At 40.4% G+C, this 27465-nt stretch overlaps 1 protein-coding gene across 8 annotated transcripts in view; it reads right to left on the reverse strand.

Annotated features, from left to right (window-relative positions):
* The window catches only part of FARS2 (phenylalanyl-tRNA synthetase 2, mitochondrial), a 259126-nt gene that overhangs the window by 86863 nt on the left and 144798 nt on the right, over positions 1-27465 (reverse strand). For 7 of the 8 annotated variants that reach the window (XM_080610977.1, XM_080610978.1, XM_080610981.1 and 4 more), the window contains one exon: positions 17124-17284. In XM_080610977.1, the coding sequence (XP_080467103.1) occupies positions 17124-17284 (161 nt within the window). Of the gene's footprint in view, positions 1-13251; positions 13585-17123; positions 17285-27465 lie in introns of those variants that run through there. The other variant, XM_080610983.1, reaches the window with a different exon arrangement.

A 27465-nucleotide genomic window follows, 5' to 3' on the forward strand; every position in this document is an offset into this window, starting at 1 on the left:
TGGGCTTTAGACTCTGAATTGGAGAGGCATACATTTGATGGATGGACCACTAAGTGGGTAAGGAATTGGCTGGATGGTTGCACTCAGACAGTAGTGGTCAGTGGCTTGATGCCCAGGTGGAGACCAGTGATGAGTGGCATCCCTCAGGGGCTGGCACTGGGACTGGCGTTAACATCTTTGTCAGTCACACGGACAGTGAGATTGAGTGTGCCCTCAGCAAGTTTGCTGATGAAACTGAGCTGTGTGGTGAGGTCAACACGCTGGAGGGAAGGGATGCCATCCAGAGGGACCTGGACAGGCTTGAGAGGTGGGACAATGCCAACCACAGGAAGTTCAGCAAGGCCAAATGCAAGGTCCTGCACACAGGATAGGGCATTCTCAAGCACAAATACAGCTGAACAGAGGTCTGGAGCACCTCTGTTATGAAGACAGGATGAGAGAGTTGGGCTTGTTCAGTCTGGAGAAGAAAAGGCTCCAGAGAGACCTTAGAGCAGCTTCCAGTGCCTAAATGGGGTGTACAAGAAATCTGGAGAGGGGCTTTTTACAAGGGCTTGTAGTTACAGGACAAAGGGTAATGGCTTTAAACTGAAAGAGGGCAAATTCAGATTAGACATTAGGAAGAGATTCGTTACTGTGAGGGTGGTGAGACACTGGAACAGGTTGCCCAGAGAAGCTGTGGCTGCCCCACTCCTAGAAGTGTACAAGGTCAGGTTGGATAGGGCTTGGAGCAACCAGGTCTAGTGGAAGGTGTCCTGGCCCATGGCAGGAGGGTTGGAACTGGATGATCTTTAAAGTTCCTTTCAACACTAATCATTCTATTATCCTATGACTTTGATTCCTTCCCAGGTTCAAGGCAAACAACAGCCCTGAAGACTGTTCCCTTATGAATTTACAGATATTTTAGAGGCTCCCCTTGATAGCAATGTGTTCTTCCCAGTACATTTTCTGCTTTGCTGCTGCTTCCAGCCACCACTTCAGGTATGTCCTCTTCTTGACTTAGGTGTGCTCCAGCACAATGCTCAAAGAAGCTAACAGAACACTGTCTGGCTCTGCTGCCTGTATGTGGGCCAGCTCCTTGCACACTGCCGGAGCCTGGAAGCCCTGCCATCCTCCTTCCACTACCTGACCACCTCCATTAGGTTTCTGCAGAACTGAAAAGAGGTTTAAGGAAAGGTAGGACTGATTCCACCTGCAGAGTGCTGCTGTGAGGCACTGGCCAGGCCTGGCGCACAGCACTGCCAATGCACCGACAACTCTGCACCACTGTCTTGGTCCAATCACAACTTTGTCACCACAGCACTACTTTAAATGTTCTGTTTGCTTTCTATTTCAAACACTGAAATCTTCGACATTTTTCAACAGCCTTGGAAAACAAGAGTGCTTTCCCAGTAATTACACTATCTATAGGACTCCACTGAGCCCACATTGTAGGGAACACTGCAGATAATGACATCACATTTTTCAGTCACCCAAGGTGAAAGCATTTAGGAGTACTGAATTACTATCATTTATTAAAATAATAAAATGGAAGCTTATGATGATCCACCCTCCATGATATATGTTTACTAGTCATTAGTCACACTTCATCCTCTGGTTAATAAATAAGCCAAGTACTTACTAAACCAGAAGCTTTTTTTCCCTCAGGGCGCTAATTTTAGTATAGGAATGAGTAACTGGACACCAGTGCTGCACCCTGCTCTGCCAGCCTGCCTCACCCATGCCTAGATGCACCTAACAAGTGCACCACTGGAAAGGGTCACGACTCTTTATAATAGCTTAGGGCATTCCTCATCCCTAGCACTTTGCTCTACCTTTCTGTCCAAGGTTACTGCCCTTGCACCAGCTGATAAAACATGTGCCGTATGTATATAGATATACATATATGGTCTAGAATTCAGCTCTCCAAACCAAAGCAAACAGACCAGTTTGGGATTGATGCACTGCTCTGTCTCCCTGTCTCCCTGCAAGGAATGGCAGAAGAGCATTAGCCTCCAGTGGTGCTCTGAACTTCTTGGAATGAACACACAGTTAAGATCAGCCCTTTTTGGACAGCAGCCTGCTCTCCCCAACAGAGCTCTTCACCTCTGCAAGCTCACATACAGTTACAGGGAACACCATGTGTCCGTGGGAATATCATGAGCTCCCTGGATTTCAGGCACTCTGCTTGTACATGGACCATTTTGAGTGGAAGAGGGTTTTTTGCACATGGGTGAGAATGCTCCGTCCTTGGTCTGAATATCATGTGAGCACCTTTGAGTGTTCCAAGTAGCTTCAAATCATTAATTCATTCAATGTGGAAAGGGAAGCACCCTTCACTATTTCTCACAGAAGCAAAGGGAAAACAGGAGAGAGGGCAAGGGAGGCATCAGGTTTCAAATGAATAAAGGGTGCATACCACAACTAAGGACCTGTTACATGGAACCAAAAGGGACTACACAAACTCATGGCACACAGATCCTCTAGTGACTTTAAACAGAGCGATCCAATTGTATTTTTGGTTCAACAGCTCTCTTATGGCTTTAAGCAGGGTCAGTAAACGTAGAGAAGGATTATACTGTTTTCATACTGAATGTGCTCTGCTTCGAGCACTTGCTCTTTACCATCATCGGAGACAGCTGGATGGTTACATATAGCATAACAGGTCTTTAAGCAAGCTGCTTCTTTCATGGCATTCTGGAAATGACAACATTACCAAACCAAATCTCCTTTCTTTTTCTAGTTTAGAGATTTCTTATCTTGAAGTAAGTATGAAGGACAGCATAAAGATGTTGAGCTACTGAAGAGAAATGGGTGAACACCACCTTAGATAAACTCCTCTTGGGCCTGGCAGCAGTACTACAGAATTAAGTCTTCTAGGGGCTCTAGGGCTGGGGAAAGGGGAAGAAGTGCCCAAACATTTCCACAGCCACCACCCTTTTCCTCCCTTTCTACTTTCTAACCCATCTGGTTCTTTTCCATTCCTAAAGGTTTTAATTTATCATGGTTGATGGAAACATTTGATTTAGGAGCCCTGGTTCTGACCCTGCTCTTCTGTTTGAGACAAGAACCCAAGTGAAAGCTACCAGCAGCCACAAAGGAGCATTTGCCTACAGATACTACAGCTGACTAGACTGGCCAATACACACTCATTGGTGAAATCAAAGAGCATCCCAGTTTCCACTCCAACTAGTGCAGTTCACAGCTCTTCATGGAGGTGAAAAAGGAGGGGGGTGATGTCACACTCCCCTCCAGAGATCAACACTTCGAAGAAAACCATACGTTTGGCAGAAGGCCAGCTTGTTTATCATCAGCAGCCTGCACAATTAAAAGAGCACTGGGTGACAAGTAATTGCTGTTCCTCATCTTGGCTTTATCTCTCTCATCCCTGGGAAAAAACAATCATGAAGTATGGAAATACAAGAAGTAATTTGTGGAAAATATAAGAAAGAAAAATGTTATCAAGAAACATAGTAAATGAAACTGTTCTCAAAGATTAAACACCCATTCTAGATCCAGGTTAAGCAGAGAGGTGCAATGGGGCACAGACTGTCTTTCTCAGTAAGTCTCAGCCTTCAGTGTGGGATGAAGGAGCTGCAGCCCCTTGGCTGGGGGGCAGATCTGTGGACGAGTTCCCTCTCTGCTGTGTGGTGCATGCCACCATCTGAGCTCCATCCCCTTCCCACCTAAGCTAAGCCCTATGAGGTCTTGTTGAAGACAAGAGTTTCTCTCTTGAGCCCTATTACATGTGGCCTGAAGCTGGAAAACCAGGAGTTAAATTGCTTATGTTCTGCCTAAATGGTCACTGGTAGCTGTTCATACTGTATCATTTAATCACCTTTTCCAATGCTAGTGAAGCATCTCTGGATAGAAAAAAAACCCCTGAAGACTCATCCCAAATGCACACACACACACATGCATAAGAACATGCTAAAATACATGCTAAAATTTACAGCTTCTTATAAAGTAGCCTGCCTGACAAAGGAAAGTCACTACCTAATATGACACTGAAAAATTAAGATGCGTAATAGCAAATGAAAGGATGAAACTTCTTAGATAAGCTACTCTACCTTTTCCAAGCACTAGGAAGAATGCAAGAGAGGACTGGTGCTGTGGCAGAATGAGCGAGTAGAAAGCCTGTCATTAAATGTTCCTATGAAGACAGGCTCAGGGAGCTGGGGTTGTTCAGTCTGAAGAAGAGAAGGCTCCAGGGAGAACAGCTAATCCTAACCCTACAGAAAGCATTACTTGATGCATGCATTAAGTTTTTGCCATGCCCAGAAGTCAGGTTTCCTCCTTTCTGATGGTTTGGTTTGTATGTTTTTTCTCATTATGCTTAATAATAATGCTGAGATAAACAGCTCAGTGGGGTAAAATACTGCACACATCAACAATTCATATGAAAGATTTATATCTAAATAAAGAATGCAAGCATTTGGAAAGAGACTGCAGCAACACGAAGATGTATTTCTTTCAAACAATGGAAACAAATTGCACCCAACATTTTCTTTCAACTTAGATGAAAAATCTCATATAAAGCACTGCTGATTATTTTTCCTTTTTTGCTCATTAAATCCACCATTTCAGAGAGTTATTGCTTAAATAGCAGAATCTCCAGAACACCTGAATATTACTTACATCAAAATAAGCTGGCATCACAAATCTTACAGGCACATGCAACACCTGAAAAAGTCCTTCCTCCCACCTAGCAAGCTGGGTTTTCTATTTTCTCTCTCCCTTCTAAAAAGCACAGAGGTTTCCAAGTCAATGGCAATGATGCTTCATATTCCTCGGCCAGGTACAGCTTCACATAATGCTCTGGACTTTGCAAATGTCCTCATCTTTCTACGCTTCCCAGGCTTACAAGCTAATCTGTATCATCTAGGAAACACTACTGTAGATACTGCATCATAAAAAAATCTATGCTCCCTAGGAAATGAAAATATCTCAATTGCCCATACAACAACATACCTGAGGAGATTACTGGTGGTTTTGAAATATTCTTCGTGATTTTAAGTGCCACAAAACCAGCTAGGTTTCCTTCTTCACTTGGGGAAAGTGACAGAGTTGCAATGACTCTTGGTCAAATCCATTACTTTGGTTTCCAGAAGTAGTCAACTTCACTTTTTTCCCCCCCTTAAGTACTAAATTTATACTAATCACAACCTCCACAGTGCAAAACCAGGAATACAACACTAGGGTAGTGTAGCAAGCCATAAACAGTATTTAATTTTAAAGAACAGTAAGTAAGCTAGAGAGAAACAGAAATTAGAGGCTCCACTTACTTGCCCAATACTCACAAGAAGGAGAAAAGCCTTTAATTTTTCCTTTCAGGCAGACTCTGAGCATTCCTAAAGCCATACTCTTCTTAAAGCGTAACAATGCTCAGAAACAGAAAACTACAGAGAAGCCGTAAGCCAAGAACAGACAAAGCACAAAAAGTACACTCAGGATTTAAGTACACAACTACAAAATGTAAAGCACATTTAAACCTCTACAAACCAAATACTTGTGCAGAGCAGGTAATTTCTTTAATGCCTTTCCTTATTTTACAAGAATCAGAAAATAGGTTCACTATTGCTGATTTAGGAGAACAGGTTACATGTGGTAATAATTATGCAAACTGGATTTAACACGTAAGCAGGAGGATGCAAGCAATCCTCAAAAGAGATGATTTCTTCCCATTATTCAGTTTTAGAAAATTGGAAAAACAAATCCTCTGCAGCATATGCACCCCAAAGCATTACTTACTTGTCACATTTTGGTTTAGGCTGTCACTACTATGGAACATGTGTGTCTCACACTAGCAAGATGAAGGAAATTGAGGATGGGTATGATACGAATAATATGGTTCTTCCCAACTGTGCCTTCTGTTGTTTGGCTATTCTCTGTAGCCTAATTCATATTCTGATCAGAGAAGTGGTAGCTGAAAATCAGGGAGTTTTTATTAACACCATGTACTTCAAAAGGTGCTTCTGTTCACGCATACACACACATGCATCCAGACTGTTCTCTCCAGCCCTCATCTTCCAGGGATACTCTACAGCTGAGCTGCAATGGCTAATCATGATGACTGCACGGGTTTAGGCATGCTTTTAGAGACCACTTTATCAAAAGCTTTTTGCAAAATGTATCTTCTGCCTGTAAAACATTAGCATAAATGTTAAACCAGCTATCAAATAAACTCATCTACAACAAAACCCGTGCTTTTATCCAAAACTGGTAAAAAAGAATTAGAGTGTATTTCCTACCGGTTTCAAGTTCTCTCCCCCTGCCCCCATGCATATGCATACGAACACATACTTGTGCCTCTAAAGATACACACTTACACGGTACAAGTACTTAAGCATATTTTAAACAGGAATTTATTCTTACATCAAATGCATAATGTACACTCACAAAGATGTATTTAACCGTTCTGTAGGCATGCTGATATTCAGATTGTGATAACTACCTAGGACTGCCAGTCAGAAACCAGGGTCCCATTAGGTAAACAGAGCACAAAATGATAGCCCCTGAAGAACTTTTCACCCCAGGACAGTATTGGAGAAGACATGCTGAGGCATCCTCCTAGCCAGAACTCTATTCACCACACTGTAATTAAACCAGCATTGGAAAAATATTGGCAAAAGTGTAACACCTGCACTCCTTACTAGCTACATACTTTTGTAGACAATAAGACTGAACACTGAACTTCTGTGGATTCCTACTGAAACCACGAGCAGCTGGTTCTCATAGCTTCACATAACCAATACGAAATCTATTGTTATTTTAGATTTCCAGGTTTATTCCTTCACCTAATATTAATTTAATGTGAGTCTCAGCATATATATCACTGCTGGAAATTGCTCCATGGCTTATTTAAGTACTTTGTATAACCATTACACTTTATCATTTGGGACACAATAAAGATCGGTTGATATACTCAGCAGCAGAATTACTCATTTGTGAGCTATTTGTTTTAAGAGCCTCAACCAGTCAAACTGCAAATATATGAGGTTTCAAGATCAGAGCAAATCACAGTAACATATACTTTTTGAAGCTTACTGCAGATTTTGCTAAGTAATAATTTAAATAGTATCAGGTGTACTTTCACTGGGTTGCATTGGCCTACAATACAAAACACCACCCCCACCCCCCTCAAACCAGACATCAGCAGCAAAATGATTCTACTGACAATAACTGTACATTGTAGCACTATTTTTAACTGGAAATCCATTTTTATTTACATCATGTTAGGGTGAGCTCAAATTTCAATCAGGGCTACAGTCGCTCCTTTCTGTTTAAAACAAAATGGAAGGAAGTCCCTTGTGGTCTGTTCCCAGTCACTGGGATTCTCTTTCACTTGTATTGATGACATACCTGCTGGGTCTACCACATTCTCTACATATTCACCCACATCCTCTAATCTAACAACATGCTTTAAATTCAGCCACACCTGACATGGAAATTCTTGAGGCACTATTTTTTTCATTTTTGCTTGTGCCAAAGCCTTTCATGGGATATGCTGTGAATGGTATCACTCTTGAAGACTTGTGAGAGGCCAGCTTTTGCCATTTTGTTCCAACTTTTCAGATTATAGAGGCATAAAGAAGTGGTCTTGACTCCTTGTTCTTGAAAAGGTAACCTTTTTTCTTTTTCTGTGAAAATATTTTTACATTAATTGCATGGAAGGACTATGGCAAACACCAAGTTTGGGAAGATATGGAGAGTACAATTTGAAATCCACAGGACACATCTACAGATTCCATGGCGTTTGTATCCTGTGAGCATTGCAGTTGTTTCACTCGGGATGCCACTACTGGGATCTAAGTGACAAAAAACTTTCAACAAGAATAGCTGAATGTCTTCAAGTTACTCTGTCCTTTCTTCTCTAGTCCTTGACTTTTCTTTCAGTTACTTCTGGACTCCTTCCTTCTTTTTCTCCAGGACTCAGGTTCTGGATGTCCAAGGTACGTGGAAGGAAACAGTAGAAGTCTCCCAGCTAGCAAAGGCTCCTCTTTCCACCCAGGCTGTCACTTTCCTCACTGATCCATGACCTTTTTCCTTATGTATGCAGGCCACAGTGCTGTGGCACACTATTCAATGGCAAAGCCACCTTACAGGATTTTGTCTTCCTGGCGTCCCCCCCATCACTTCAGGATTGATCCTACCTCCGAAAACAAAAGTGCAGTCTCCACAGTTGTGCTGAGGGCATGGGGCAACAATGAGAAGTGGAACAGGGGACTGATACGGCTTTGAGGAACTGCAGGGGGAAAAGTGTCCTTGGTCAACCTCACAGTGCAGCTGCAGAAGCAGCTGCTGTGGTGCAACTGGAACAACAAAGCAGAACAATACATGGGAAAGAACAAAAAATTATCCTTCTCATCCTGACACTGTGAGAATCAAGGCTCTGGGAAAAAGTGGTACAGAACAGTCACAAAACCACTAACATCCTTCAAATGGAGAAGTTTCAACTGCTGCTGTCTCTGACCGGACCTACAGTTATAAGAGAGGATATCATTCAGGTGGACATGCTGGTATTTCACATTGCAAGCTTCCAAACACCCATGTGGCACACTCTAGGTTTGTTAGTAAAGCCCTGGACCTCCCACACAGCTGAGAATTTGAGGAAACCTAATTACATCCATGTAAAAAAAAACCTATCGGTGATTAAACTCTCTGTTAGCATAGAAAACTGAAAGTATATGTATAGCTCTACACACATACACTCCACCCAACTGGAACAAAATCCAACTGGGACAGTTGCGTACAAAGCAGAAAACTCAACATCCAGGAAGAACAGCTCAGAGCAGTTATTTTGCTTCAAGCCACCACCCGCTAGATCAAATCTGCTACTGGCACATGACAACCTAACGGAGGTGAACATGAGAGTTTTCAAATATTCTAAGACTGTGAAAACAACCTAGAATTACTTAAAGTATTTTCAAGGAACATATGTTAAGGGCAAGAGCTGTGGTTTTGCTAATGAACATCATAGGCTTCTCTATACATCTGACTACTATCAAGGTGGCTATGAGATGGATGACTTGGATTCGTTTTGCTCTTTGGTGCGCCAGCAGACAACAGATGGAGATATTGCATAAGATAATTATCACTAACAAATCTAAGCACAAAGGGCTATTGTCTTTTTTCTAAGTACAAGCAGAAAGGAATTAAAGTATTACTAATTTGTCCAGATTCAACAGGTAGCTATCAGCAAGACTAGACTGCAGTGGGAGGGATGCAAACAGGGTATGCATGAAACCTACATTATTGCTATTAGCTCAGGGTAGCACTGGGATTGCTGGCATCCACATCCCCCATCAGTGGTTATTTTCACCAAGGGTTTCAGTAATACCATGTCAGTGCAGCCTTAGTCATGGGCCTGGGTTCCGGCATAATAATTGTTTCACAAATTCAGAATCAAAATGTTGAGTTCAGTGATGGCTCCTGCTCCTAAAAGCTGATGTGCTAACAGTATGACAAATGGAAAACTCATTACCTTGAAAGGCTGAGCGCACAAGTCCAATTGTGCTCCAGTGAAATTGCATGTGTGTCTGAGCATCTGTTTACTATACCCTATGATGGAAAAGCCACTGTATTACCCATTCGTGGTTCACTGGTATTTTTTAGATGCTTAATTTTTAGACCTGCTTATTTTTTAGACCTGGACTTAAAAGTCTACAAAATTAAATTAGGGTTGGATAGCATTGGATATACCGGTTTTCATCACTCCTATTCTGATTCTGAGGTATACCTGAGTTTTGGAGAGCTGCTATAAATGTTTCTATCATTACCCTCAGAAAACACATTCCTTGCTTTCAACACCACACCCCAACCCACCCTGAGACTGATGATAATACTTTAAAGTACAGAATTACTTTGACGGCTTGTGGTCACAATTTCTGTGGTCACTCATACTTGACTTTTCAAAAGGAGATATGCACAAAGTCTGGGAAGGCTTACTGATTGATTTAAAAAAGACTTTTGCACCAGTCTCAACAGTTTTTTGCCTTAAACTTATGCTCCTTTTCTGTGTCTGTCTTCTCTTCCTACCCCACCTCTCCCATCTTGTTTAAACTTTCTCTCTTAGTCCCCTGATTTTTTCCCGTTACCTCCAAGGGCCAAAGTACAGCCCTTCTCTCTTCTACCTTCCTCTTACTTTGTCATATCCCAGTATACCTTTTCTAGCATCCAGCCTCATGCAACTGTCCACTCTCTGCTCATCCTGAACCCCTGTTTTCTTCTTTCTTTCCTGTGTTTTCAGCTAATTGTCTTTAGTTGAGAATGGGAATTCAGGTCCTCTTTACTCTCCAGATGCTTGCTGGTTGACTTTTTTGCCCAAATGTCAATCAGTAAAACTGGCTTGGACCAAAGGTTTTGCAAATGAAATTTGTGGTTTCTCAGATTAAACTCTTACTGCTTATGACAGCCATTTTGAAACTTTTCTCTGCTTAAGCCCTGCAAGGCACTGATCACTCTCAGCTGGGTCTCAGGAAGTATGGAGATCTCTGACCTGAAACTACTTAGGCATGTAGGTTATATTTGACTGAGCACAGGAACTATCCCATTGATTTAAGTGGGACTACTCACAAGTTTAAAGCTCAGCATGTTCTTCAGTACTTTGCCTAACTGGGGCCAGAGGGCTCAGGTTCCTAGAGCTTCAATGCCAGCACTGGCTACAAATGATATGAGATATAACATCCTGATGAGAGAAGACTTGATGGTCAAGTGAGTTTTAATCCAACTGTGTGGCTTAGTGCAGCATCTCACAATGAAGAAGATGTTTTTTTCCTTCTTTCTATAGCTACCCAACACCAAAACAGGAGTTTCACCATGTTCTGCAGAGTATGCAGACAAACCTGAGATGATATACAGCACTTTAAAAATTTTACTGACATTCATTTAAGATGATCTATGTAAGTCATTCATAAGAAATTCAACCTTCCCAAAGTCATGTCAATAAAATGTTTATGCTACACCATCACCTATTCTGTTGTACCTCCACATGCATACACACAAACATTGTGTATCTTCAATTACAGTAAAGCTAACTAGACAATAAATCACAGTTGAGGCTGTACCTCATTTGTTCAGACATCCAAGTTAAATTTACATACTAATGGTTGTGTATTTGCCTTTAATAGATGCACTATTAGAAAGTAAACATAACAAATGAATAACCATTTAAGCATGGAGTTACCTGATCTTGATGAAAAATATCTGAAAATGTAGCAGCCAGTGAATCCTTTACTTTTTAACAGAAAGTAAAGCTAATCACAGATTAACATGATAAATATAAATTACATGGAGTAGACCACTAATGAGGAATCGAACGGATCCCCCCTGAGCAGTGAATGTAATAAGTTCAAACTGGTTGAAATCCTGGCTTATACATTAGATGCTCTCCTTCTCAAGCATGGAACACAGGAGATAGACTAAGATGGTTTAATTTGTGCAAGTTTCCCCTTGTACCTGCCGGTGCATTTTATTTTCAGTATCTTCTAAAGCTTCAGGCCAAGCTATGTGTTTCCCAGCAACAACCAGGTATGTGCACAGGAAAGAGGCACAGGGTTTATGACTGTCTCAGAAAACTGGAAAGTGCACAGTAGAGTAAAAAAGTTGTACTGTGTCCTTTGGCATCAGAAAAGGGGCATGGCACACTGAGTAAAGGGGGTAAGTGAGGCCCAGCCTTTCCTATTTTGCACAGGAGAAGGATGAGCCCCCTTTGATTTCCTTCTTTCCACACAACTACATCTCTCTGAAGATATATTTTTTTCTCATCTCTGCTAACCTTGACTGTTCAGTTTACAAAGCAGAGACAGTCTCCTAGGTTAGGGCTACATACACCATTTTGGCTACAGTTTTTTGGGAAGTGAACAGTGCCAATTCAAGTTGCTTGTCAACTCTTCTCACTCCACTGCCAAAGGTTACTAGCCCCTCCGGTCTTTCAGCAGAGCTGCTCTAGGAGCTTTGTTTATTCTGGCACCATGAGAATGATCCTGGTTAGAATTTTTTAATATTTTGAATACTGAACCTAACAGGTTATTATGAAGGAACTGATTTTGGAGAGACTGCATATGCCAGCACAAGGACAGAAGCAGCCCCTAGAAATGATGGAAGGGGGTGGTTAAAAGTAGGTAGTGCTAGGCTTATTGCAGATAGTGCAGAAATGAGGGAAAGAAGAAGAAAGTAACTCCCGTAATCTCAAAGGAGTCATCTGCAGTTTAGCTAGGAATCTGATCCAGATTCCCACTGTACCAGTGCTTCCCTTAGAACAGCATAAACACAATTATGCTTGACCTCAGTCCAGGCCACAAGGCTCATCTGCAATCAAAATAAATACTTATTTAAAACAACAGCAGCCACCAGACGCCAGCAGCATCAAATGGAAGTGACTTTGGAAGGAGAGAATGTATCAGCAGTCCATTGACGTGACATGCCGCTTACTTGCCATGGCAGCAAAATGATGGAGGTTCCAGGAAACATCCTGCCGCCAGAGCCCATTCGTCTTAATCAACACCTCTGGGCACACCACACTTCGTGTGAACTATGAGGACCTTCCTTCCCTAAATGTCATTTCATTTTTGTACGTTTTTTTGAAAGTTGTCAGCCCATGGACACATCTTTTGGTAAGAATGCTGGCTCAGCATGAAGTGGAAAGCTGTTATATGCAACTATGCTCAGAGCCCTGATGAACAAAGCGTACTAGATCAGATCCAAGCCATTTGTTTTATTACACTGCATCTTGCAAGTGCTTAGTCCTTCCTGCTCTGTCCATCCTCAGCCCTACATTTCACAGCCTGAGCAGAAACTCTACACAAGTGACTTAAGTCAGGGTACCAGCCTCTGATTCCCCACACTGCTGTGACTTGTGTCAAATTATAGCTAGTGTGATTTGGTAATTCAAATCAATGCAATAATCTGATCTGTGGGGAGCAGCACTCTAACACTGCTGTGCTGACTGGCCACAATGGTACAAGCATTGTCAGCTTTTCCCAGCAGCTTCTTTTTGACCTACTGAAACCTGCATGCGTGTATTGATGACACAGGGAAAAGTCTGACACATTCAGGCTATTAAAAAGGCTCAAAACATATACTTTAAGTCCCGAGAAAATGCTCCAATTAAATCCATTTCTGAACAAGAGTATTCTTAGCCCAGGTACTATTAAAGGTTACTGCTATGTAGAGGACCTAATATATCTGAAAAATATTTTCATGAACAGAAAGAAAAACACTTATGTTGGTGGATAATATTCAGATTATAAGACAGGATGGGGGAAGTATCCAAAGGTTGAGAGGTCTACCTTGGTTAAGCACATAAAGGATGGACATTTATACAGGCCTTCTGAGGATGCTGAATTCAATTTGTGTAATGAAAGGCTCTCAAAACACCTGGTCTGTCTTGGCTTAGTTCAGTCAAGCTGAAAAGTACTGCATGGCCTTGCATGCAGAAAATCTGACACTTTTTAATACCCATTGAGATTTCTTACAACATCAACACTGGAAGACAGGCTAAAAGTTTTCTGTCAAATATGGTATGAATAAACCATGTGATTCACTAATTATGACTCTTCAGAAAGTAGGCAGATGCAGAAGGTCTGCTACCTTGGTTTTACAGCATACCTGAAAAATAACACAGAATAGAAAGAAAGAAAAACTGGATTAGTAACTCCCATCCTCTGAGATCTTAAGGTGGCACTAAAGACTATTTGACAGGATTGTCATCTTAAGGGTCATTAACCCTTTAAAAAGTAATGCCAGTCTGTACTAGAAGTATGTACAGCATTAGGCTTGAAAAAGCTCAGTGTAAGATACAAGAAGAAAGCTGGATCAGGCTTCTTTTTAAACAAAAAACCAAGCTTGCCTCTAGTCTTTAATATTCAGAGACCAAGCTGAAAAATATAAACTAAGAGTTAGGAAGAAATATTCTACGGGATGGGATATATATAGATGAGAAATCAAAGTGGAGTGAGTGTATGTATGTGCTAAAAGAGAGAGGATTAGACAGGGGAAAGAGGAAAAAAAGCAAAAAAAACCATCAAACCAAAAATGGTCACTAAGAAGTGCTTAATACCAGAGCAAAAATCTGTTTCTAAAACATTGGCCATATCATCACTTCAGAAGAAAGAAAAGGTTGAAAATAATCCATCTTTCCACCTCCATTGCTCCTCTCCCATATCCCCCATTCTCCCAATCTGTATACTTTTCCCTAGACTATGTGTTGGGATATGACAACTGCCAACACATTAATGTGATAAAGCAGTAGGTAATGGCCCAGTAATATTACTCTTATCTTTCCCTTTGGTCCAAATTAGAGCATAGTGGCAGCTGACAATTTCTATTCCTTGAAGTCCCCCTACCTATTGCATCTTGATTCATGTTATTACTTAAGAATGTATATCAGACAAGCCTCAACTTCATGACTCTCTCTACAACATCAGTTTTGGGTTGTAGAACTTTCCTCCTTGTTCAAAGTTGAACCAAGACCAGCTGAAACCAAAACTGCTCAGCAAGAAATAATGCTTAAAGACCTACCAAGACCTTGTACCACTCTTCTATTGATGATACGGTTACAAAACAGTGGAAACCCACGTGCTTCTAGTGACTCCTGGCAGCTAAGGTTACCAAACAGCACCAATTGGAAAAAAAAAAACCAGAAACAACAACAAAAAAAACCAAACCCAAGAGAGAAAAAAAATTCTTTCACTTTCAGCTTCATATAAACTGTGTCCTTTCCTCTGAGTCTATCCACAGTAACCTAAGCCTTTGTCATCTTCAGACTGGTTCACTATACATGACTTTATCCAAAGCTGAACATGAAAATGATATACAACTTACAGAAGCCAGACACCCAGCCCTCTCCTTGGCTCCTCTTTACCATCAGACCATATCATTCTATGATTCTATTCTGTGATTCTATTCTGACAATCTGGGCCTTTCCCCAAAAAACCAATCTACTGCTAATATCAATTTGAGGCTTGGATTCACAATCTTAAAGTAAGCAAGAAATCTCATCTCAGTTCCATCAGATATGAAATCTATAAACCAAGCCGCAATCTGGGCTCCTTGGGAGCAAAGCCAACCAGAAAGATAAGGGCTGAAAAGAAGACAACTTGAGCACTCCCTATTGAAAAGGACAACAAACATTTTGTAGGAGATTAGGGAAATCTACAGTCAGACCCACCTTTAGGAACAGTGGCAAAAACCTGCTTTCTTTCTGTAAGTGATAACTACAACCTGAATACCCCAATGACCCCAAAGAAACCCCAAACCAAAAACCTAAACCAACAAAAACCAAAACCAAACCAAACCATAACCATAACCAAAAAAATCCCAAACCCAGCCCCCAAACCTACCAAACACTACTTTGAATTTTTAATCTATGAGAGAATATGTGCCAGCAGTCATGAGTTAAAAAATAGATGCTGCTATTGACTTGATGTGAAGACTACTCAAATATCATCTAAGCATTGTCACTGCTGATTTCCCCTTTTACATTTTTGATTCTAAAGCTGTGTGGTTCGGTTGATACGCCGGAGGGAAGGGATGCCATCCAGAGGGACCTTGACACGCTTGTGAGGTGAGCTGATGCCAACCTGATGAAGTTTAACTATGACAAAGTGCAAGGTCCTACACCTGGGTGGGAGCAATCCCAGGCACAGCTACAGGTTGGGCAGAGAAGAGATTCAGAGCAGCCCTACTGAGAAGGACTTGGGGGTGCTGGTTGATGAGAAAATGAACATGAGCCGGCTTCAGTGTGCGCTCGCAGCCCAGAAAGCCAACCACATCCTGGGCTGCATCAAGAGCAGCATGACCAGCAGGTCAAAGGAGGTGATCCTGCCCCTCTGCTCTGCTTTCGTGAGACCTCACTTGGAGTAGGAGAGGGCCACGAGGATGATCAGGAGACTGGAGCACCTCCCGTATGAAGACAGGCTGAGAAAGTTGGGGCTGTTCAGCCTGGAGAAGAGAAGGCTGCGTGGAGACCTCATAGCAGCCTTCCAGTATCTGAAGGGGGCCTACAAGGATGCTGGGGAGGGACTATTCATCAGGGACTGTAGTGACAGGACAAGGGGTAACGGGTTCAAACTTAAACAGGAGAGGTTTCGATTCGATATAAGGAAGAAATTCTTTACAGTGAGGGTGGTGAGGCACTGGAATGGGTTGCCCAGGGAGGTTGTGAATGCTCCATCCTTGGCGGTGTTCAAGGCCAGGTTGGACAGAGCCTTGGGTGACATGGTTTAGTGTGAGGTGTCCCTGCCCATGGCCGGGGGGTTGGAACTAGATGATCTTAAGGTCCTTTCCAACCCTAACTATTCTATGATTCTATAATCAAGCTGTTCATAAAGCAAGTAAAATGGTAAAAGCAGCAAAAAGTGTTTTAGCACTTTAGCACTTCAGACTTTAGCAAGCATCTACAGAGCTTTGCAGCTCAACTGTCTCAAGACCAGTGATTCCCCCTGACTTGAACCTTCCTGTGCTCATGCTAAAGAATATTATGGAAGTAGCATTTCCTCTCAATCCTGTTAGGCTTGATTACTTTGCAACTTCTGAAAAGTAAGACAAGGTTACTAACTACAAAAATCACCTCAGTAGAGGAGTACAAAACCAATATAAGCTGAGCCTGCATTACTACCCCACTATCACCTGAATGAAAGAGCTGACATACTGAAGATGGTAAGGCACATTCATAAAATATTGTGCCAAAGTTTAACAATGCAATTCACATTGACTTTAGTGAATGTAGAATAAAAGCAATGGGAAAAATCTGGATTGTGTTCTGATGAATTTGAATGCATCAGACACATTTTTATAATGAAACAGAATTATGGACACAATTCAAGAATATACCCAAACCAGACACAGGCCTAAATCAATCTCTATTGTGGATAAATTTAAAAGTAAAATATATGCTTAAGTATTAATCAGAACAGGGATACCCATGGGGTATCAGCAGCAACTCACAACACTATCTGGCTGAAAAAAAAATGTTAGTATCAAAAGCTGAATTTTATTGCAGTATATCAGAGAATCTTGATAGCTGTAAAGCTGTTGCACAAAAACCTAATCTGCTAATGGCACAGAATTTTAATCATGTGATATTCTCTAGGACCAAACACACTCCTTACTGACAGAAAATTATTATCATATATATATTATTTTACCTGGAATTTTATTTTTTGCCAAATGTGAGGCACAACAAACTGTTTCAGGAAGCGTTCATCTTCACTCCAGAACAGTCGAATGTCAGGGATATCGTATAGGATCATGGCCAGCCTCTCCAAACCCAAGCCAAATGCCCAGCCAATTTTATCCCGAGCACCAGCTGCAATAAACAAACAGACAATATGAAAATTTAAGAGCTTAAGTTCACAACATGAAAAATTGCAGATAAAATGTTCACTTATTTATCAAGAAAAAAAAGGTGAAGTGGCAAGACAGAAAAGCCTCCAAGTAACTGCCAAATGAATGATCTAAAGGCTACAGAAAAGATCCTACTTCCATCAAAAACTGCAGCAAGCCAGGGCACACCAGAGTCCAGGAACCAAAACTGCTAATAAAATAAAGCTGCACCCTCGGCAATTTGTGTCCAAAGTTTCAGATAGGCTTTGAGAAATGTGACATAATGCTATACACCACTTCCCTTTACTATCCTTAGAGCTGAGCAGTTCCACACCAGTTGTTTTATAAGGCATGCAAACACAGATTCCCCGTTCAGAATATTTCACTTGGCCTGACAGACTAACCAAACCTATGCAGCACTAACATCATTACCAACATTGGAGAGGATCAATTGCCTCTTTTGAGGCATCTGGAAGAAATAGAGCAGTGCAATGTGAGGCACTGTCCCATTAACATCACACCTCCAACCAGGGAACTCCTGGGCTGCTGCCTATGGGAAAAGCCACTGCTCCCACATACAACAGACTCCTTTTATGCACCACTAAATATAGAAAAGCAAGAATATTTGATACAGAAGAGCTATACAGATATTAATGATGTGACATTTCCATCAGGAAAGTAAATATTCATACCTTCCTTCCTGTTCTTTACAGGGCAGGAACACTGAGTCATTAAACAGGGATTTTTTTTTCAACACCAGGAACCAACTCCAAGTTTAGCCACCATCCTACTGATTTTGAAATAAGCTGAGAGCCCAGAAGCAAAGGCTCAGAGGTTTTTAAAACTTAAACAGATACTTAAACAGACATGCTGAAAGGCCACTTGCATGCGAGACAGACTTGACTCTTCACCATCAGCGTTGGCAATGTGCTTCTGAGTCATATGTGACTGTGCATCTCATAGCTATCCATCTAGACCAAGGCCATACTTGCCTCCCCCAGCATTAATTGAAATTCTAATATTTCAGAAACTTCAAACTCAGCAGTTTCCCCACATCATGCAGGAGGCTGGAGGCAGAAGTCTACTTTCTGACCCCTGTCTTTGCTATCAGAAATTAGACAGCTCCTGTTATTTGAGTGCTGATGACATCCTGAGGTATGCTGTCACACTCAATGCTGAGACAAAACAGTCCAGAGTTCTGTTTAAATAGTGGCAGACGTAGCAAGCTTGGGAAAAGAGACACAGTCATCACTTGGATTCTTTTAATTCAATCTGAACCTGCCTATTTACCTGTTAAATCAAGCCCTCAGCAGAACCCCTCTGTGTCTCATCTGCAACCTCAGCAATATTGTACTGCCACAGGGATTTGGTCAACTTCGTAAGAGTCCTTCCCAGAGGAGTCTGGATATTCTGCCTTGTCCCTTCTCACGTGATCAAAGGCATGATTTTGCACTTTATGACCTTTGAAAGCAGACAATTTATCAACTGAATTATGGAAGTCCTAAGAAATAGAAGACTGAGGTGTGAACTCAAAAGGTACCTTATAGCAGAGCTGCTCAAACTGGTATACTTAGAACAACCAACAGACTTCGAGCTAACTGGACCTTGGAAACTTACAATCTATGCTACATTACAAGAAAAACTTCATGATTTTCTACTTTGATTTATTTTTAGAGAAAGGATAGTGACTACACAGAATGCACTGCAATTTGTGTTTGCGAAAGATTTTGAGCTTTGACTTCAAAGCGCAAACCATAAACTGTTTCTTTTCCTAGCAGAAAGTACTATTTCTCTCCCTACTCCAGTATGTAAATGTAATTCTATTTTTATGGCTATGAAGGGAAGATAATTCATCGCAATGGTGTTGCTTCCCCAAACTTCCAGCTTGACTTTCTTAGACCATCAATTCCTACTTCAGTAACGAAACTCCTATTCATTTCAAAAGTGCCAGACTTTCATATCCGCACAGATATTTCTGTAGACTGATTAACACAATCCACCCCCTCCTCCAGAGGTAAAGCAGAGCACCTGAAGCGATATCCATGAGGGTTCTGAATGGCCACTGCTTAATTTCAACAGAGGCATTAAATCTGAAACCTAAAGATGCCAGTGAATTAACACTGATGCTCATTTAAGTATACATGATAAGGGGTGATGATCCTCCTTCCCCATATTACTGATGATTACTGGTAGATTGGACAAGAGTGAAAAAAAAAAGGATGTGACAGAATGGGTGTATATTCTGATAAGCAAAGCTTTACACTTGACATTTATGTTTTTTAAATATTTTGATATAAGAATAGTTTTCATTGTAACTCTTTTTTCCTCACACTTTATTCCCAATGTATTTGCTATGCCCTTTAATTCTGCAATTAATGTTTTGATTTTATATCAGCAATTTTTATGAATTTCCTTTTTTTGGAGGGTGTTGTTTTGTTTTAGAAGGACTGCAACACATCACAGGTTTCTGCACCTTGTAGCAGACAAAAAATTCTTTACACAGCTATCTGCCTAGCAGCTCAAAGCATTTTATCTGAGCTACGAATAAACACATCATTACAGAACTTGTCTTCTGGGTGATTCTTGAGTGATTATCAGCCTTCAGACCATGAACTTCTCAATTGTCCATGAAGTCATATCAGTGAAGAATTCCCCCTATTCAGAGAGAGAGCGAGAGAAGGAAAAAGAAAAGACAACAAGAAGGAAAAAGAAAGGAAAATCCAGATTATTAGAATTCCTCCTCAAATCAGCACTATCAAATCTTCACTGCAATCTGCATCTTCAGTTATGTTGTCTTTGATCTCTTCTCCCAACTTCCTACCTGTAAAGCTCCAAGTCAATGTAGTGCTTACTTAAAGCAGCTAAGAACTACCTGTGGAACTCAACAAGACTCAAGCATGCTTCTAAGCATATTTCTGACTGGAAATGACCAGGTGGCTTAGAAGTTAAATGCACAGCTAATGACCGTATTAAGTGAGAGAGCAACCCAAAGGTTTTCACAGCACACACGTACATACATTTAAATACACTGAATTTTCGCAAGTAATATGTAAAGAAGCCAACTGAGTGTAAGTCAACCTGACAGAAAAAACAAACACAGAATAGCTTTAAATGTAGCACAGTCCAGGTTGAGGTTCTGACAAGGAGACCTGGCCAAAGCGGTATATTCCATGGACCTGGTGGGGCAATCATAGTATCACTGCTTGAAATAACACAGCCCAATGGATAAAGTTTTTCTAATACATGAGCTTTCCCCAAGTGGCCCTCAAAGGTTTGTGTGCTGCCAAGATCCTGCTGCCTCACATGAAAAACTTGACTACCCACCAGAAGAAAATTGCTGGAAGTTCTGCATGTCAGGTAGCCGAAGATGGAAAATGAAAGGATGAAACAATTTGACTGGCTTCCCACAGAGGGGCTGAGATAGTCTAATCTGACTCCAAGAGGTTGCATCATTGCAGCTGTGTCTAACAGAGTTGGCTCAAGAGTCCTTATCTTCCTTGAGAACTCATACTGTCCTGCTCTTCACCTTTGAGCCCAAATGAACCAGTTTACACTTAAATGTAGACCAATCAAGCCATTCTCCAAAAAATGTTGTTAAATGAAAGCTAAATTGGGTCAATCAGGATGGGAAGCTTTGTAATTCTCGCTGAGGTATATATAACGACCTGCCAGAACTCACGGATTATATCCCACTGAATCCTCAGAAATACCCACAGACAGAAATGTTAAACTTTTCAAGGACTGTGAGACAAGACATTTTGCACTGGACAAGACATTTAAGACATATTTTGCAATGTAGTGTTAGGAACAGGTTCACAAAACTTTTTTGTTACATTTTCCAGTCACACTTATTTTTATATTTATGCTGGCTTTTACTTAACAATTTTTGCTACTCTTATAAAACTGCCAATAAAGAAATCTTTCTATCAGTAGAGCCTAAACTGGGTCTTCAAATTGTTATACTCAGCAGTTCCTGAGAAATGAAAGAAATGAAGTTTTGATCTTGGATGGAGACAGGAAAGTCAGATGGAAAGTCAGGAACATACAACAGCCTGTATACAACATGTTTTTCACAAAATGCCCCCAAACTAATATACCCAAAGTGTGTGTAGCTGAAAGCTGGGATGAGTTCCAGAAGCCTATGGGACCTGAATTTGATCTCCTTTTTTTCAGACCAACCCATGGCTGTTTATGGAGCAAATTCAGGAACTAAAATGGTGGGAAGAAGGGTGAACAGATTCTCAAGGATACACAGACTACACGTGTTTTATAAAACGAATCAGTGTTTTAAAATGTGTAGAAAATGTTACAGACATAGTGAACATCTGACCTGACACAAAACATCAGAAATTCCTGAAACAGGCCTATGCCCACATCTGAGCTCTGCGTGACTAATGGGCAGTTATGAACAAGGCTTTGAAAAACAGCTTCTGCAAAATAAGTATTTGCTTGTCTTTAAGAGACCAGGAATACATATTCTACATGCAATGTATTTTTTATAGCTTTTTATTTTTTCAAATCTACATGGCCCCAGTGTCTCGGGAGGTTTAATAGTATTAAAAGATCCAAAACCTCAAAATCCAACTTAGCCTGAATTAACAAAACAATATATATAAAAAAAAAAGGGAATTTGCTTTTATGTACACAGAACAAAAAGAGCACTACTGGAGCCCGCAGGCAATTACAAACAGAACCAATTCCACAGCAATGACGTAAACCATGTTTGCCTGTATTAAAAATAAGCCATTTAAAATTATTTCCTACTTCAGTTAAAGCTCCTGTATGTTAGGAGTTAAAGGTTTTACATGGAAAACAAACAAACCAATCAATCAACTAACAAACCCCAGACTAAGGTGTCAGTCTAATACAGAAGAGCTTCTAAAAGTGCAAGGTCAGGTGGCTGGGATTCAAAGCACCTGAGGCCAAAAAGCATACTGAGGTGTCCTTCTGAATTGCTCTCTTCAGCCAAAGCAAAACCAAGATTGTCGTATTATTCTTTAACTCTGTTAAACTGATGTATCCAGGCTCTTGTGTGCAATTCAGTTTAAATTACCTCCTAAAATAAGGACTTGGCTTTCAGACTATGCATGCTAAGTAAGCCACTCCTCAAGAACTCAAGAAAAGAAGTAAACATTCAATTATGTCTATTCTGTGGGAAAAGAACTTATCTTTCTAAATCTCGCATGTGAAATAGTTTTCTAACACTAATAGTCACTTTGAGACCACAGCTTTGTCTCCTGGGTCAGACTGATCTGTTCTGTTTGCTCCACTTGAAAACTAAGCAAAAGAACTTTAAAGGCTTTGATTAAGGTTTTAATATGTATGTTTGGTTTTGCTCCATAATCAGAATAGCTGGGTACACACTGAAGGAACAGCCTATTAAAAAAATTTCAGTCTGTGGAAGCCAGATTCAACTTTCTTCTAATATGTAAGTAACAAATTCTACCATTTTACCAATATTTCACCAGGCCAAATAGCTGTGAGGAAAACGTTTCCTGATAGGGAGAAATGGGTGTGACTAGAGCAGAAGAGGACACAAAAACTAGATTAGCAAGTAGAGGAAAGAGTGGAACAAACAAACAAAGAGGAACTTTCCCTAGTTTTTCCCCACCTGGGACAGATACTTTTGGTTTCCAATTCTTCTATCTTTCTGCTTTTGAAATTACCAAATTCCTCAGTCCTCCTCCCCTACTCCTTTCCATCTTGCTATCTTTGCCTGAGCCCACATCTTCCATTCCCACAAGCCCTTCTAAGTATTCACAAAATCAGTGACAAAACTACTATTAAACAGAATCTTACTTAAAATTTCAGATACTTTTTCAAAGTTCATAACCATACACTGCAATAACATTCAACCTTTCAAATTATATAAGGTACTCACTTAACACCCAAGAACAACAAGGATATTAGTCATCAACTATCCTTTTATGGTATATGGTCTTCATTTTCATCTGTACTTCAGCATACATATCTGAACAAATGGCTTGCTTACTTTCTGAGGCTTTTTTCCTTTTCCCCTGCATAGCCCAAGGTTGGACATTCTCCATGGAGAACAGTGCAATTTGCTACCGTCCTAATTTAAATCATAGAGCCAAAAATGCATGGACTCCTTCAGTCTATTTCCCCTGGCTCTGCCTGCGGGCTCCAGTAGTGCTCTTTTTGTTCTGTGTACATAAAAGCAAATTCCCTTTTTTTTTTTATATATATTGTTTTGTTAATTCAGGCTAAGTTGGATTTTGAGGTTTTGGATCTTTTAATACTATTAAACCTCCCGAGACACTGGGGCCATGTAGATTTGAAAAAATAAAAAGCTATAAAAAATACATGAGGGGCTGCCACTTGGTAGAAAGACCAAGTCTACAGTACAGTTCAAAAATTCAATTATGAATCACATTTTTTTCAGGGGTATAAGTACAGCCAGACAAATTCAATCCATATATATTCATTGCCCCCAGATGCAACTTTCTTGGCAAAACTGCACTATCACCAAATTGACTGTTTAGTGTCTTATGAAATGGTCTTTTCTTCAAGAACAGGCAGAGCAAGGAACAAGTACAAAAACTCCATCACAATGTGATACAATCTCCAAGATACGAAGATATCCTCAAAAGGTACAGAGGCAGCAGTTCATGTATCATAGCACGGGATGCTGTTAGCATCTGTTTGATATCTTGTTCAAAAATCAGAACAGCAGAACACTTGTATATAACAAAAGGTTTAAAACTGTGTTCATTTGATAGCAGCACAATCTCATGGTTACTCTGAAAGCCTGACAGGGCACAGTAAATTCAGCTTCTGAAGGTAGGAAATGACATTACATTTCATATTTCTACAGTACCTACCTACCATAAAGAAGCCTTGGGCTCACGACTGGGGCTTGGCTCTATAATACATAAAATTAATAGACAGATAAGGTTTACAATTTAACAACTATGCTCTTCTGCCACAAGCTCATTCTTTGGAAGAAGTTAATGAAGAACCTCATGATCACATAGGCATCACTTGTCTTATTACTGGGGTTGGGATAATAGTCCTTCCTTTCCTAGAATGATTGAGGTAGGAGACATAATAAATGTAAAACACTGAATTTCAAAATCTTTCTGTCAATAGTAGTTCAGCATTCCAGCGGTAAAGCTATAAAAAGATTTCATACTGTAGTGCAGCATACATACTCCAGCACAATAAACTCCACTATAATCCCACTATAGTGTTTCACAGCAGTTTTGACAAGGTTCCAATTAATTTATTTCTGAAATCACAACATCAAAGGTCCAGGTGTACCTAAATGTAATGTTATATAGCACAGGCTGGAAAAATCTTTGTTCAGAAGTACTAACCCCTGTTTTCCTTTCTTAATAGAGAACTACTCCACCAGTCCTGTGCTACAACAGTTTGAAGGACATTTCTCACTTTCGCTCACAGAGGGCTCTTCAAAGTGTGACTGTGTTCCCAAGCCATGTCTGCTTATTGATCTCCCATCCAAAAAAATTCAACCGTTGCATGATCCTGGGCAAAGTAATTTCTGTCCATAGGTCTCATGCTACCCAAAACCATGAATATGTTTGAAATAGATTACAGAAAGTAAGTACTTTATATGACTACCAAGCAGGGTTTGCAGACCATATCACAAAAGGACAGTTTAGCTTTTCTCTCTGCATTGCTCCCAACTATAGTGTTTCCAGCTGGCATTTGACAACCTGGCCACCTGCAAATATCTTTATTTGCACCTATAATATAACTATGGATGCTCAACTGGTCTCCTGGTACATTCTGTACACAATCATAAAATAGAAAGTATACAGCTGTAGCACTAATGGACATCTCAGGAAACTCAATTCAGTGCCTCAAGAAAAGGCATAGTGAGCCACAACCTGCTTTTCTGCCTGGGCCTAAAATCTCTTCTGTTTCCTTTCTCATGTGGTCACAACCCTTTAAACTGCATTACCTGGGAAAGGACTTGAGCTGTGCTTAACCCTGCATCTGCTCAGTGACACTGTGGAACAGCACTGCTGTGCCACTCAGTGACACTGTGGAACAGCACTTTTCTAGGGCAGGAGCTGAAGGGTTTCACTCAGGGCAAGAGTTCTCCCTCCTGTTCAGTTCACGTTTTGAAATCATAGCTGGTCATTAACAACCTGATGTCTATTACTGTATTCTCTTTGGATCTGAGGAGGCTTTCAGCAGAAGCAGAGATATCTGCAAGGAGATGGTGAGTATAAGCATAATTCTGGGAGATGCCATTAGCTACTTCACCATTACTCAATGCTAGGTATTTGGTATAAGCCAGTCCCTTCAGCTCTACTGTAAATGGGTAGAGAGAATCACAAATAATTATTCACTCTATCATAAGACATGTACAGACAAAACACAACTTTTGGACAGGTAACATGAATTAGATAAATTTGACCCTATGTGCCCATTTCAGCTTCAATTTTCATCATGAAATAAGCATTCCTGTATAATTACAAGGAAGACAGAAAATCTTTCCTCTTGGAATAATCACCTCACATTAATTTCTCTTTTAGATTTCTTCTTCAGACTTCTTTTAATTAGTTTCATAATTTCTAGTAACCTCTTTCATGATTTAGGAACACGCATGACACAAATACAAAGGAAATTACGTCTTAAGTACTCTCCTGTCCTTACCTCCCTCTTACTGCACTGCACAAAGTGCCTATAGCCACTTGTGTTTAATTTATAATGTATTTCAAATCATCTTATTCATCAGTAATACTACAGGATCACAGCCAGATCTCCATGCTCTTCTTGCTTGCAAGTAGAACATTTAGGTTAGTGATTATTTTTAAAATTAACCCACTATTTCCATATGAAGCAGTGGCAGAAATATTGAAGAGGAAGTAATTGTTCCTTAAAGTTCAAATTAAATCTTTTTCCTCTACTTTTTAATTTTTATGAAATTCATGAGTTCTGGCAGCAGCACATTTACTTCTGAAAAATAATGATTTCTTAAAAAGTGGCATTTTATTGCATTACAATTACTTGTTGACAGAGTTTCACATAATACAGTATCACCAGCTTCTACAGTATTGCAGTTTGAAGAAATGTAACACTGTGAAGCCCCACACAAACTAGACAAGAAAAGCTTAGGGGAAAAAAAAAAAAACCAAAACAAAAAACACCACAGAGAGAGGTTTTGCTTTAAGTCCTTGAAATAATTTATAGAAGCACCTTAGCTGTACATTTTGCAGACGCTTCTTGCCCACTCTTGCCATGTGGCTGACAAGGCACATAAAAGATGATGGAAACAGATGCACAAGCAATAAAATATACCAGTGAAGCAGATTATGCTCTGCAATTCTTTCTAGCAAAATAGCATGACTACAACCCTACAGTAAACAAAATCAACAGAAAAGGAAAAGAATCTTACAAGAACTTCATTTTCCCTCAGGGACTGATATCTTGGCAAGATGTCACCGCTATTTTATACATTCAAAATTAACTTTATATGTAGTCTTTCAATGTACACTTTTAAATCCCACTTTTATGCTATCTATCTCTAATGACATTTCCTAACAAACTTTATCAATAGCAGAATGTCCCACTTCCCATGCAAGACTGTCTTTCCTGGTATGCTAAGCATCCAGGGAAATACATGCTTCGCTAAAATGAAAACCAAAATATTACCTTATTAAACAAAAACAATGTACCCCCAACAGAGTGAACTGGCAAAACTTGTTTTATTCTGGAAGCTTGAAGAGGTTCTTCTTAACAATACACCTTTTATCAGCAAAAGGTCTGTGTCAGCACAATTTCAGCAGCAAGAAGTTGCTTCTGCTAATATGAAGTACATCTACAGCACACCTACAATGGTCAGCCTCTCCTGTACTGGGCTAGGGCGTGACTCACAGAGTATGTGTTACATCACATTATATAGAATCACAGAATCATAGAATAGTTAGGGTTGGAAAGGACCTTAAGATCATCTAGTTCCAAACCCCCTGCCATGGGCAGGGACACCTCACACTAAACCATGTCACCCAAGGCTCTGTCCAACCTGGTCTTGAACACCACCAGGGATGGAGCATTCACAACCTCCCTGGGCAACCCATTGCAGTGCCTCACCACCCTCACAGTAAAGAATTTCTTCCTTATATCCAATCTAAACTTCCCCTGTTTAAGGTTTGAATAGCACACAATACTCCA

Source organism: Psittacula echo, assembly GCF_963264785.1.
Source record: "Psittacula echo genome assembly, chromosome: 2".
NCBI lineage: Eukaryota > Metazoa > Chordata > Aves > Psittaciformes > Psittacidae > Psittacula > Psittacula echo.